The following is a 13,651-nucleotide window of genomic DNA, read 5'->3' as shown; positions in this document are numbered from 1 at the left end:
CATGGGATGGCGTATCGCTGCGGAATGCTGTGTTGGCCATGCTGGTTAAGTGTGCCTTTCAATTCTAAATAAATCACTGACAGTGTCACCAGCAAAGCACCATCACACCTCCTCCACCATGCTTCATGGTAGGAACCACACATGCAGAGATTATCCGTTCACCTACTCTGCATCTCACAAAGACACAGCAGTTGGAACCAAAAATCTCAAATTTGGACTCATCAGACCAAAGGACAGATTTCCACCGGTCTAATGTACATTGCTCGTGTTATTTAGCCCAAGCAAGTCTCTTCTTCTTGTTGGTGTCCTTTAGTAGTGGTTTCTTTGCAGCAATTCGGCCTGATTTACGCAGTCTCCTCTGAACAGTTGATGTTGAGATGTGTCTCTGTGAAGCATTTATTTGGGCTGCAATTTCTGAGGCTGTTAACTCTAATAAACTTATCCTCTGCACCAGAGATAACTCGGCATCTTCCTTTCCTGTGGTGGTCTTCACGAGAGCCTGTTTCATCATAGCACTTGATGGTTTTTGTGACTGCAATTTTCCGGATTGACTGACCTTCATGTCTTAAAGTAATGATGGGCTGTCATTTCTCTTTGCTCATTTGAGCTGTTCTTGCCATGATATGGACTTGGTCTTTCACCAAATAGAGCTATCTTCTGTATAACACCCCTATCTTGTCACAACACAACTGATTGGCTCAAACGCATTTAGAAGGAAAGAAATTCCACAAATGAACTTTTGACAAGCCACACCTGTTAATTGAAATGCATTCCAGGAGACTACCTCATGAAGCTGGTTGAGAGAATGCCAAGCGTGTGAAAAGCTGTCATCAAGGCAAAGGGTGGCTACTTTGAAGAATCTAAAATCTAAAATATACTTTTTTGGTTACTATATTATTCCATATGTGTTATTTCATAGTTTTAATGTTTTCACTATTATTCTACAACGTAGAACATAGTAAAAATAAAGAAAAACCCTGGAATAAGTAGGTGTGTCCAAACTTTTGACTGGTACTGTATATACAGTAGTTGTTGTGCCCAGGGTTTATTTACGAAGCGAGGGTCTTTAACAAGGACACTGTCTAAGCTAATTGGTTGAACATTTTTATGGTTGTGTTTGTTTGGGTTAATGGAGTCCAAAGGAAGCCAACGTGGCCCTCATAAAGAAGTGAGTGTAATCAAAATGTCACACTTCCTTTGTTGCCAACACACAGATCTTCTGTGTGTGTGTGTGTCGTGTGTGTCGCCAGACAACTACACACAGCCAAAGACTCTGTGGCTACAGACTTCTAGACGGCTGCTTTACACTGCAGCCCTATGAGTGTGAGTACAGTGGTTCAGGCAGTCTTGGCGAAGCCATTGAGGTGGCAGAGGAAGATGAGATGCTGAGTCTGGTAAGAACTATGTGGCTGGTGCCTGCTCTTCGAGAACTGTTTGAACTGGTCTACTAGAAGCTCTACTATACAGTAAGTGTCTTGGTTAAGCCATAGCATCTGCAGCACCACAGCCCTGTCTACTGTCAGCATGGCCTTGGGGACCCTGGTGCAAGCTGCCTGCTCTAAAACAGCTGGCCTCAATTACTGAGTCAAATCCCCATGGAATTCACCAGGGCCTGAACTAAGTGGATGACACAAAGCCCTCAAACACACCCTCTACTCTACTGCCTGCACTGACATTTTAAAGTTTCATAACTACTGTTTTGATCACTGTTATCATATTCAAATAGTTAACCTTTAGAATGTGTTAAATGTAGCTTACAATTATATTCAAAAGTTGGGAGTACAGTACATACTGTACAGGCAGAGGACGAGGAGTATGTTTTGCAGCATAAGACTGCACTGTACTTAAACGCTCCAATGTAAAGGCTGGGGCTAGCTAGCAAGCTGTAAATCTATCACTGGCCGCCCTAAATGGCAGAGAATAATCAATTTATTCATTGATGTGATGGAAAACAAGGCACAGTCTCGTAGCATGCATGGCCTCAGCCGTGCCTCGACCCTATAGGATAATACTGGTAAGGCTTGGCTGGCTTTGAGACCCTCCTCAGCCCAGAGCTACAGGAACAAGAGCTTTATATGGGGAGATTCTGCACTGGAGTGCTGAACATCAGCTTTGCCAATTAAAATTAAGGTTTCATCCAGAATGAGATTACTTTTCTATCGCCTTTGGATGGTTTGAGATTTCTAAGGAGTAAAATCATTATCGCTTGCATATTATAAGAAGGACATTTATATCCAAAGGCTATGCAGTGAACCTAAAATGCAGCAGGAGTCGTTTTTGGACAGATTAAAGTGAGAAAAATAGGGTGGAGTAGTTTGAGATCTGGGGAGAAAAACTTGGCAAGAACGGATATAACTCCATGTGTACTCAACAAGTTCACACGCTCTAAGACAATATAAAAAATACATCTGCACACCCAAGCAAACACACAAACAGAGTAGACATGCTCTGGCAAGGCAAGTAGACACACAAACACACAAACAGAGTAGACATGCTCTGGCAAGGCAAGTAGACACACAAACACACAAACAGAGTAGACATGCTCTGGCAAGGCAAGTAGACACACAAACACACACTTGCATGAACACACACGCATATACAATCCCTCGCTTCCTCACATACAGTTTAAATGTTTGGCTCAGTTTGAAGCTAGGTGGTCTTTAACGGTGTGGTGGTCTCATCTCTGCATGGGAGGGAAACTCACTTGAACTGGTGGTGCTCTCTGGAGCTGCGGATCTTGTTGGAGAAGCGCTCGGCCAGTTTCTCCAGGCTGCGGGAGTACTCCAGCTGGATCTCAGCCTTGCGGCGGAAGAAGTCCTGCAGGTCCTGCAGCAGCTGGATACGAGACTCGGACTGCTGCTCCAGGCATTTGAATTGCTCCACCAGCTGGTTACGGATCTCTATGCATCAAAACACAAAACAGGACGAGTCAATAAGTCATAACAGAGTCATCATCTCCAGAAGATCAGGGCATGGGGCTGGATTCAGTCAACCCTGCCATGTTTGCCATCTTTGTTAAAATGTTCTCCCCAAAAAGTGTCTTAGTCTGAAAACATTTATCTGAAAAGAGTTTATGTATAATGAACAAAAATATAAACTCAACATGCAACAATTTCAACGATTTTACTGAGTCATCAGTCAATTGACATATATTCATTAGGCCCTAATCTGTGGATTTCTAGGCAGGGGGACCCAATTGAGAGCCAGGCCCACCCACTGGGGAGCCAGGCCCAGCAAATCTGAATGAGTTTTTCCCCACAAAAGGGCTTTATTACAGACAGAAATACTCAGTTTCATCAGCTGTCGAGGTGGTGGGTCTCAGATCAGATGATCCCGCACGTGAAAAAGCCGGATGTGGACGTCCTGGGCTGTTGCGGTTACACATGGTCTGCGGTTGTGAGGCCGGTTGGAAGTACTGTCAAATTCTCTGAAACTACGTTGGTGGTGGCTTATGATAGATAAATTAACAATCAATTATCTGGCAACAGCTCGGGTGGACATTCCTGCAGTCAGCATGCCAATTGCACGCTCCCTAAAAATGTTGACATCTGTGGCATTGTGCATGTGACAAAACTGCACATTTAAAAAAGTGGCCTTTTATTGTCCCCAGCACAAGGTGTAAGGATCATACAGTAATCAGCTTCTTGATATGCCACACCTGTCAGGTGGATGGATTATTTTAGCAAAGGAAAAATGCTCACCAACAGGGATGTAAACAAATTTGTGCACAACATTTAAGAGAATTAAGCTTTTTTTTTTTTACATGTTGCTTTTATATTTTTGGTCAGTAGATTTGTTTAACAGCACCCTAAACCATTCTGTGGATAAATTCAAGATACATTTGTTTTAAAGTGCAAAAGAGACATTTAATACTTTATCTTATTATGGGTTTATCATAATTCTGTTATGATAGTTGCGCCAAGGATTATTTTCCAACCGTGAAATAGGTTATGGAGGGCAGCGAAATCTCATCAACATTCACACAGTTTCTACTTTTATAAACTGGGCTTGTTCTTTGCCTCGAATCACTGCAAGTTGGCTGGAAATAACGGTTTTCACCTTGCACACCTAACAACCATGAAATGTCCTGTCACATATTTCCAAGCAGCTCACTGTGTTAACAAAGTGTTTCTCTCTCTGACATCCCTCAGGCAAAGCTGTCAATCAGCACCACACATCATGTCTGAAAGAGTTGGAAGCTTCATGTTGGTCCATGAGTTTGTATTGTAGCAGTCTTTTCTGTATTCAAACAGACTGTTTCCCCTGGTTCCACCCTGGGCTATTGAACATCTCTTTAGGAAGATGAGAAACGACTGCCTGCTAAATGTAATGTAGCGTAATGGCTCCAGAGCTGAGCTGAGCTAAGATGAGCTGTGTGAGAACGGGCTTCAGGAATTCGAAATGCTGTCAATGGTGCTTAAAACCCTACGAGGGGAACCTGACACTGGCAGTCTCACTGAAGATTCTCGACGCTGGTGGGTACCCAGGAGAGAAACCTGAGTCTCCATCGGCTTTGTACTGTTGTCACTGAGCTCCAACTCTGCCTCGACTGAATAACAAAGAATGGCCTATTTAACTGAAAAGAAACAGCAAATCTAAGATGCTTCTTTCTGATCTTCATAAAACAGCTACTGTAAACAAATGGAATAAAGGGGAAATATTATTTGAAAGCAAAGTAATACTGACTAGCTATCGGATTGAAAGGTGGTATCACTAGTCAACAGAAAGGGAAGACCTCATGAGCATGCTGTATTCAGCATGCAGAATCAAAGCTTTTTCATGTGCCACCCCATATGTATCAGCATCAAACAATACTGTGTTCTTTTGGTTTTCTCCACAGAGGTTCCTGGTCCAGTAAGCTTAAATAATATAAATATGGGATGGCGGGGGCAGAGCAGTTTGATGTTAAATAGGACTGGCAGCGTCCCTTTGCCTGGTACCCAGAACGGTTCAGATGCCTTCATCCTTTATTTGTGTTCTGTAATACAAGGTGAAGCTCGTTCGCTGCTGCAGGCTTCAAAGTACTGATTGGAGACAGAATGTGAGCAGACAATTTCTTTGCTGAGGCTTAGAGAATAGTTTGAGTCTTGGATTTGTCTGAGGTCAACGGCATGGTAGCTTCAAGTACTCCAGGCAAGGTCAAAACTATAAGAGGTCCCTGTGAAGGAGCTTGGTCATAGGACATTAGACATGGGGGTGACATTCTGCATGGCAGATGTACTGTTAACTGCACAGCACCACCACAGCAATGACAAAGACCATGTTTCCATGCTGCAGAGGGTGTAATTTGGTCAGCCAAGCCCTTCCCGTTGATATATACAGTCTGTGACTTAGCGAAGGGAAGATAGCCATTTGTGTTTAGCAGTGATCTTGTGCAGGGGATGGTTTCTGTCCCTGTGATGTTGCGCCGCCTGGCCCCAGCCCCAGCCCCAAGCGGCATCCTACAATCTGTGGTTAACCACTGTCCCAGCCCTTCCCTTTACCCATGGGCCTCCCTCGCTCTCCATCAGCCTACATGGGCCTAGGTCTCATATAACCAGCACCAGGCCTGGAGATGCCTGGCTACTACTTCTACAACAAACACATTCCAACCCCTACTTCCAGGGACTCTGAGCTCTTCCCAGACTGAATGGATTGTTTTCTTCCTTTCTTTCCATTACTTTCTCTTGTTTTCTCTCTCTGCACGTAGGCTATCCAGTGGCAAAACAAGAGGAGCCAGGAGAAACGCCCCAGAAAAATCTGACACTGATCCGCATGAATGGCAGGGAGGACTTTTTAAAACACTCTCGTAAAAAATGGCCGACTGTGAACCGGCAGCTGCAATGGTGGAATTGACAGACGAGTTTGGAAAAATAGGTCACTCGCGCCAGAAGTGTGTCCCCACCTCTTAGAAACCATGAGCAATCGCAGAATTATTCCCCAGTATTCTCGATTCCTTGCATAGCGCTTTCGTTGTGGTTTATTTGACGTGTCTGAAGTGGTTCTTTTCAATCTGTGAAGAGGAGGAATGCTGTGAATTTAGGCCTGCAGTTACAGACGATGCTTTGCCCTTTTGAACAGAACCAAAACAAGTGTTGTAGCCAGCATGACATCAGTTCAAATAAACATTTTCAAAATGGACCTTTTAGAAAAAGAATGTGAACGTTCTGGATTACGAATAAACATCAATGTTTCATGGAATGAAAAGGAATCCATGACATCAAACGTTTACTGTTTGATTATTGGCTACGGCCCAATTCTTTGAGAGCAATCAAGTTATTAAGAAAAGGAGCTCGTTCGAGGTTGTGAGTCCCCTATTTGAAATAAAATGTGCATTTCAAACAGTGTTTGTGGTTCACTTGTTCATGCGTTTGTATGGATAACAAGCACTGACTACTCCATGTTGGGGGAGGGAAGATGGAGGTAATTCAACTCCTCAAAATAAACAGGAGCTCTACTAATTAGATCTAGGCCATAAGGACAACCTTTAATTGAAGGGTACAATTTACTTGGCTTTAACGCCATTGTTTGATTAGGCAATGCAGCAATTACATACTGCAGGCGCACAGCATGCCTTCTCTACACATGTTTCCATTTGTGGATGGATGTGTCTGCTCATTGGGGTGGCAACCTCAGAGAAAAAAGAGTACAGGATTGAGCGGGAGGGGGGGCAAGGGAATGAGGGGAAGAGGCAGTGGTAGTGAACCACAGGGTCCATCCTTCATCACTACTTCCACGCCCATAAGGAACAACACCAAAGGGATACAAAATCCCTCTTTTGAGGGCTATACAAAGTCTTTAAATTAGGGGAAGAGGATGGGAAGATAGAGCTGAGACAGAAATAGCCTGATGAGGCAATTCTACCACAACACATATGGGGGAGAGAAGCTAGTAACTGAACAACATTGTTCCTACAACAGAGCTATCCTTTTGTCTATTTGTGCTACTTCATCTGAAAGTTAACTACCATTGACTGTCTCAGTTTGATACAAGAGCAAATATTCTAAATCAGCACAAATACCTAACAGTAAGATCATCAATTATGGATGCACCCCACATTATGCATTACATTCACATTCAGCAATCAGTACTCTAGTAAATGGATTTTGCAACCAAACGTATCAAGAATGCCCCATCATTGCACATTTTCTGCAATCTATATTGAGCTAATGTTCAATTGTCATGATTCTCTGCAGTGTATATTGATATAAAATGATTGCATGAATCCAATTCAGTTACTACTGCACATAGAATGCAACTTTTCTGGCAAGCCAAAGTGATGATGCAGTATTACTGGCTCTCCCGGAAAGCTATTGGAGTCACAGGCTTCATTCATTATGCAGTTGAACATGCAGACAGATAGGCCTATGTGTAGAGGCATCAATCCACAACCACTTGTTTATCCCTGAACAGTCTTCTCTGTATTAATGAAACTGTACGTAACTTGAATGTGTAATGTGAATAAGTCTGCGAAAGAGAATGCTCTCTGTCGGTACAGTATGACTGCTTCTCTGAATGTACAGGCAACTGCCAAAATAAAAGGAAACACTTGAGTAAATGAGGGATACAAAGTATCTTGAATGCAGGGGCTTCCACACAGGTGTGGTTCCTGAGTTAATAAAGCTATTAACATCACATCATGCTTAGGGTCATGTATAAAAATGTCCAGTTACCCATTATTTTGGCTACCATGGCTAGAAGAAGAGTTCTCAGTGACTTTGAAAGAGGGGTCTCAAAGGAGCATGGGAGTTTACAGTTTGTGTGTGTACTTGTTTCCTTATCTTATCAGGACCCCAATGTCCTAACAATTCACCCGAATGTCCTGACAAGGTAGGAAAACAAACTATTTTGTAAAAGTCAGGACTTTTTTAACGTCCTGAATTTGTTAAAATGCTATTTTAAGCTTAATGGTTAGGTTTTGGGGTTACGGTTAGGGTTAAGGTTAAGGTTAGGGCAGGGTTGGGGAAAATATAGTTTTAATGGTCAAACAGTTTTACTCCACAAAAATCCATTTCTAGAAAATAAAGCAGTGTGTGTGTTAGTCTGTCACCAGATGTCAACCCCATTTGAACACTTACGGGAGAACCATCAACAAAACACCAAATGGTGGACTTCCTTGTGGCAGAATGGTGTCAAATCCCTCCAATAGAGTTCCAGACACTTGTAGAATCTATGCCAAAGTGAATTGAAGCTGTTCTGGTGGCTCGTAATGGCCTAACGCCTTTTTAAGACACTATGTTGGTGTTTCCTATATTTTGTCAGTTAAGTATGAAAGCCTGGTGTGCAATGTGCATGCTGGCAAACTCTTTCTAATGTAAAACATGTTCTTCAGCTTATAGATTACCTCCCACCATCGGAAGCAGATAAGCGCTCATGGACCTCAGCTTGGCTTGGCTCTCTTTATACCTATATCTTACACCAATTAAGCTCTCCAAGAATCATATCTTTAGTTTGGCAGGCATGTCTAAATCACAGTCAAATGCCCTGCTTAATTAATGCATCTACGTAAATCTTTGTGATGAAGTTGCCCGAGTCTGTTACTTTGCATCGTTTTTGTTCCACTCACACATGATATTAACTGCAGTAGTTTGTGTATGGCAAATGTTATCATGCAGGTGTGATCTGCAGTCAGAGTGGTCCTAGCTCATTAACCAGCCCTGTGAGAGCAGATGGGACAGCAGAGATAAGAAGGGACCACTTCAACACTGACCTTGAGACAATACATTATCATAATCACTGCCTAGCCTAAACCCCTTCCGCCACCATCATCCCCACCACAAGGCACCTGCTCAATAAGATCACTACACGTCTGGGACAACGTCCCAGGACAGGACAAGAATTATAAAGCCAGCGACCTCTTAGAAAAACACTAGGATGTAGGAGATCCCTGAAATTTGACCTCTGAGCAGGAAAAAAATCCATAATCACACCTGCAGGGCGTCATTTGCTGAGCGGACGTTTTATGGGATCCTGAACAATTCTGCAATTTTGTGTTTTTTTGTACATAATGTACATAATGTTTCCGCCATCAGTTCCTATGACCAAAAAGAGCTTCTGGACATCAGAACAGCGATAACTAACCTTGATTTGGATGAAGATTTCTACTTCAACGAGTCCGAGGCGCAGGATATTAAGCTCACCCCGGACCAGGGACTAATTCCTGAGACTCGTAAAATAGACTACGTCGGTGAGTACATAAACCACCTTTGTACATTCGCCAATAGAACGAAGGGTAATCACTGGAGAATAACACTGGGCGAGCTCTGTTCGAGACTACCCTATCAACGGGACCTGAAGAACAGTAATATCCTGTTTCTCTGAGTCGTGGCTGAACATTGACATGGATAATACAGTACCAGTCAAAGGTTTGACACACATACTCATTCAAAGGTTCATATTTTTTATTTTTAGTGTTTTCTACATTGTAGAATAATGGTGAAGACATCACAACTATGAAATAACACATATGGAATCATGTAGTAACCAAAAAAGTGTTAAATAAATCAAAATATATTTTAGATTTTAAGATTCTTCAAAGTAGCCACCCTTTGCCTTGATTACAGCTTTGCACACTCTTGGCAATCTCTCAAGCAGCTTCCTGAGGTAGTCACCTGGAATGCATTTCAAGTAACAGGTGCGCCTTGTAAAAGTGGAATTTCTTTCCTTCTTAATGTGTTTCAGCCAATCAGTTGTGTTGTGATAACGTATAGGTGGTATACAGAATATAGCCCTTTTTGGTCAAATATCAAGTTCATATTATGGCAAGAACAACTCAAATAAGAGAAATGACAGTCCATCATTACATCATTACTTTCACTACGCGGTGTCAGAGAAAGGCATAAAAAATTGTCTAAGACTCCAATCACCCAAGTCATAGACTGTTTTCTCTGCTACTGCGCGGCAAGCGGTACCGGAGTGCCAAGTCTAAGTCCAAAAGGCTCCTTAACAGATTCTACCCCCAAGCCATAAGACTGCTGAACAATTAATCAAATGGCCACCCAGACTATTTGCGTTGTAACGCAAAATTCCCCAAAATGTTCCATATGCACAAAAAGCTTATTTCTCTCAATTGTTGGGCAAAGATTTGTTTACATCCCTGTTAGTGAGCATTTCTCCATCCACCTGACAGGTGTGGCATGTCAAGAATCTTGTGCTGGGGACAATAAAAGGCCACTCTAAAATGTGCAATTTTGTCACACAACACAATGCCGCAGATGTCTCTAGTTTTGAGGGAGCATGCAATTGGCATGCTGACCTGCAGGAATGTCTACCAGAGCTGTTGCCAGAGAGTTGAATGTTAATTTCTCTACCATAAGCCATCTCCAACGTTGTTTTAGAGAATGTACGGCCTCACAACCGCAGACCACATGAAACCACGCCAGACTAGGACATCCACTTCAGTTTTCTTCACCTGCGGGATCATCTGAGACCAGCCACCCGGACAGCTGATGAAACTGAGGAGTATTTATATCTGTAATAAAGCCTTTTTGTGGGGGAAAACTCATTCTGATTGGCTGGGCCTGACTCCCCAGTGGGTTGGCCTATGCCCCTCCAGGCCCACCCATGGCTATGCCCCTGCCAGTCGTGAAAACGAAGTAACATTTTTTAAATTGTTGCATGTTGCCGTTTAGATATTTTTTCATACATCTTGCTGGTATTTCTATGCATCGACTGGATAGAACAGCAGCGTTGGGTAAGCTAAAGGGGAGAGGCATGTGTCTCTGCGTGATCTCTAATATTAAGGTAGTCTCGAGGTCCTGTTCGCCTGAGTTAGAACTCTTCATGTTAGGCTGTAGACCATACTATTTACCAAGAGAGTTTTCATCTATATTTTTTGTAGCTGTCTATTTACCACCACAATCCGATGCTGGCCCTAAGACCACGCTCAACGAGCTGTATAGGGCCATAAGCAAACTAGAAAATGCTCATCCAGAGGCGCCACTTGATTTTGGCCGGTGATTTTAATGCAGAGAAACTGAAATCTGTCTTACCTAATTTCTACCAGCATGTCACCTTTGCAACTAGAGGCAAAACAAATCTCTACATCACCTTTACTCTACACACAGAAACTCATACACAGCTCTCCCTCTCTCTCCATTTGGCAAATCTGACCATAACGTTATCCTCTTGATTCCTGCTCGCAAGAAAAAACTCAAACAGGAAGTACCAGTGAAATGGTCTGATGAAGCAGATGCTAAGCTACAGGACTGTTTCACTAGCACAGACTGGAATATGTTCTTGGATTCATTCGATGGCATTGAGATGTTCACCACATCAGTCACGGGCTTGTGCATCGAAGTGCATCGACAATCTCATCCCCACATTGACCGTATGCACCTATCCCAACCAGAAGCCAGTATTTTGCCGGTTAATGGCAAAATACGCACTGGGCTAAAGGCTAGAGCGGGACACTAATCTGGACGCATATAAGACATTTTGCTACGCCCTCAAATGAACCATCAAACAGGCAACGCGTCAATACAGGACTAAGATCGAATTCTACTTCACCGGCTCTGCTGCTTGTTGGATGTGGCCGGGCTTGCAAACTATTACAGATTACAAAAGGAAACCCAGCCAAAAGCTGCCCAGTGACGCGAGCTGCCCAGACAACCTAAATGTATTCTATGCTCACTTTGAGGAAAGCCACTGTCATGTTAGTCGTAAGAACATTCGGACCTAAGTGCAGCATACAATCGGTTCAACATTTTTTATTATAAGTGAACCGCACAACAAAACAATAAAGAATGAAAGACACGTGAAGCTATGGAGTGCTCACAGGCAACTACACATAAACAAGATCCCACAAAAATCAGTGGGGAAATGGCTGCCTAAATATGATCACCAATCAGAGACAACGCTAAACAGCTGCCTCTGATTGGGAACCATACCAGGCCAACATAGAAATAAAACAACCTAGATTACCCACCCTAGTCACACCCCGACCTAACCAAAATAGAGAATAAAAAGGCTCTCTATGGTCAGGGCGTGACAGCCACACTGTCACGACCATGCATGAGAACACCAGCTGTTCCGGACGACTGTGTGATCACGCTCTCCGTAGCCAATGTGAGTTAGACCTTTAAACAGGTTTACATTCAGAAGGTCACAGGGCCAGACGGATTACCATGACACATACTCAAAGCATGCACTGACCAGCTGGCACTGACATTTTCAACCTCTCTCTGACCCAGTCTGTAATACAAACATGTTTCAAGCAGACCACCGTTGTCCCTAAGCCCAAGAACGCCAAGGTAACCTGTAGCCATGAAATGCTTTGAAGGTCATAGCTCACATCAACCACATCATTCCAGACACTCTGAACCCACTCCAATTCGCTTACCGCCCCAACAGATACACAGACGCAATTTCTTTTGCACTCCATACTGCCCTTTCCCACGTAGAGAAGAGGAACACCTATGTCAAAATGCTATTCATTAACTACAGCTCAGCGTTCAACACCATAATGCCCTCCAAGCACATCACTAAGCTAAGGACCCTGGGACTGAACAGATCCCTCAACACCTCTGTCTGCAACTGGATCCTGGACTTCCTGACGGGCCACCCCCAGGTGGTGAGGGTAGGCAAAAACACATCCGCCACGCTGACCCTCAACATTGGGGCCCCTCAGGGGGGCGTGCTTAGTGGCCGTGCACGATTCCAACACCGTCATTAAGTTTGCCAACGACACCATGGTGGTAGGCCTGATCACCGGCGATGATGAGACAGCCTGTAGTGAGGAGGTCAGAGACCTGGCAGTGTGGTGCCAGGACAACAACCTCTCCCTCAACATCAGCAAAACAAAGGAGCTGATCGTGGACTACAGGAAACGGAGGTCCGAGCATGGCCCCATTCTCATTGACGGGGATGTAGTGGAGCAGGTTGAGAGCTTTAAATTCCTTGGTGTCCACATCACTAAGGATCTATCATGTCCCACACACACCAACACAGTCCTAAATAGGGCACGACAACGCCTCTTCCTCCTCAGGAGGCTGAAAAGATTTGGTATGGACCCTCAGATCCTTGAAAAGTTATACAGCTGCATCACTGAAAGCATCTTGACTGGCTGCATCGCCGCTTGGTATGGTAACTGCTTGACATCTGACCACAAGGTGCTACAGAGGGTAATGGATATTACCCAGTACATCACTGAGCCCAAGCTTTCTGCCATCCAGGACCTCTATACCAGGCAGTCAGAGGAAGGCCCTAACAATTGTGAGACTCCACCACCCAAGTCATAGTCATAGACTGTTATCTCTGCTACCGAAAGGCAAGTTTTACCGATGCACCAAGTCTGGAACCAACAGGACCCTGAACAGCTTCTAACCCCAAGCCATAAGACTGCTAAGTAGCTACCTGCATTGACCCTTTTTTAACTCATTACATACGCTGCTGCTACTGTTTATTATCTGTCACTTTATTCCTAGTTATATGTACAAATCTACCTTAATTACCTCGTACCTCTGCACATCGACTCAGTACTGGTACCCTGTTATCGTTACTCATTGTGTATTTATTATTACGTGTTTCACTTTCCTATTATTTCTCTGCATTGTTGGAAAGGGCTCACAAGTAATCATTTCACTGTTGATCTACACCTGTTGTTTACGAAGCGTGTGAAGAATAACATTTGAGAGCAGTGGCCCGGGGGACACAGAATGAAAATAAGTAGTTC

At 43.6% G+C, this 13,651-nt stretch overlaps 1 protein-coding gene across 2 annotated transcripts in view; it reads right to left on the bottom strand.

The window, feature by feature from the left end:
• Nucleotides 1–13,651, bottom strand: part of LOC129847208 (SLIT-ROBO Rho GTPase-activating protein 3-like) — a 118,194-nt gene that overhangs the window by 76,171 nt on the left and 28,372 nt on the right. For both annotated transcript variants that reach the window (XM_055915031.1, XM_055915040.1), the window contains exon 2: nt 2,705–2,900. In XM_055915031.1, the coding sequence (XP_055771006.1) occupies nt 2,705–2,900 (196 nt within the window). The remainder of the gene's footprint in view (nt 1–2,704; nt 2,901–13,651) is intronic.

The sequence above is a fragment of the Salvelinus fontinalis genome, chromosome 3 (genome assembly GCF_029448725.1).
Source record: "Salvelinus fontinalis isolate EN_2023a chromosome 3, ASM2944872v1, whole genome shotgun sequence".
Taxonomy (NCBI): Eukaryota; Metazoa; Chordata; class Actinopteri; order Salmoniformes; family Salmonidae; genus Salvelinus; species Salvelinus fontinalis.
Note: the sequence above shows the minus strand (reverse complement) of the source record. Positions and strands in the feature narration are given on the sequence as shown.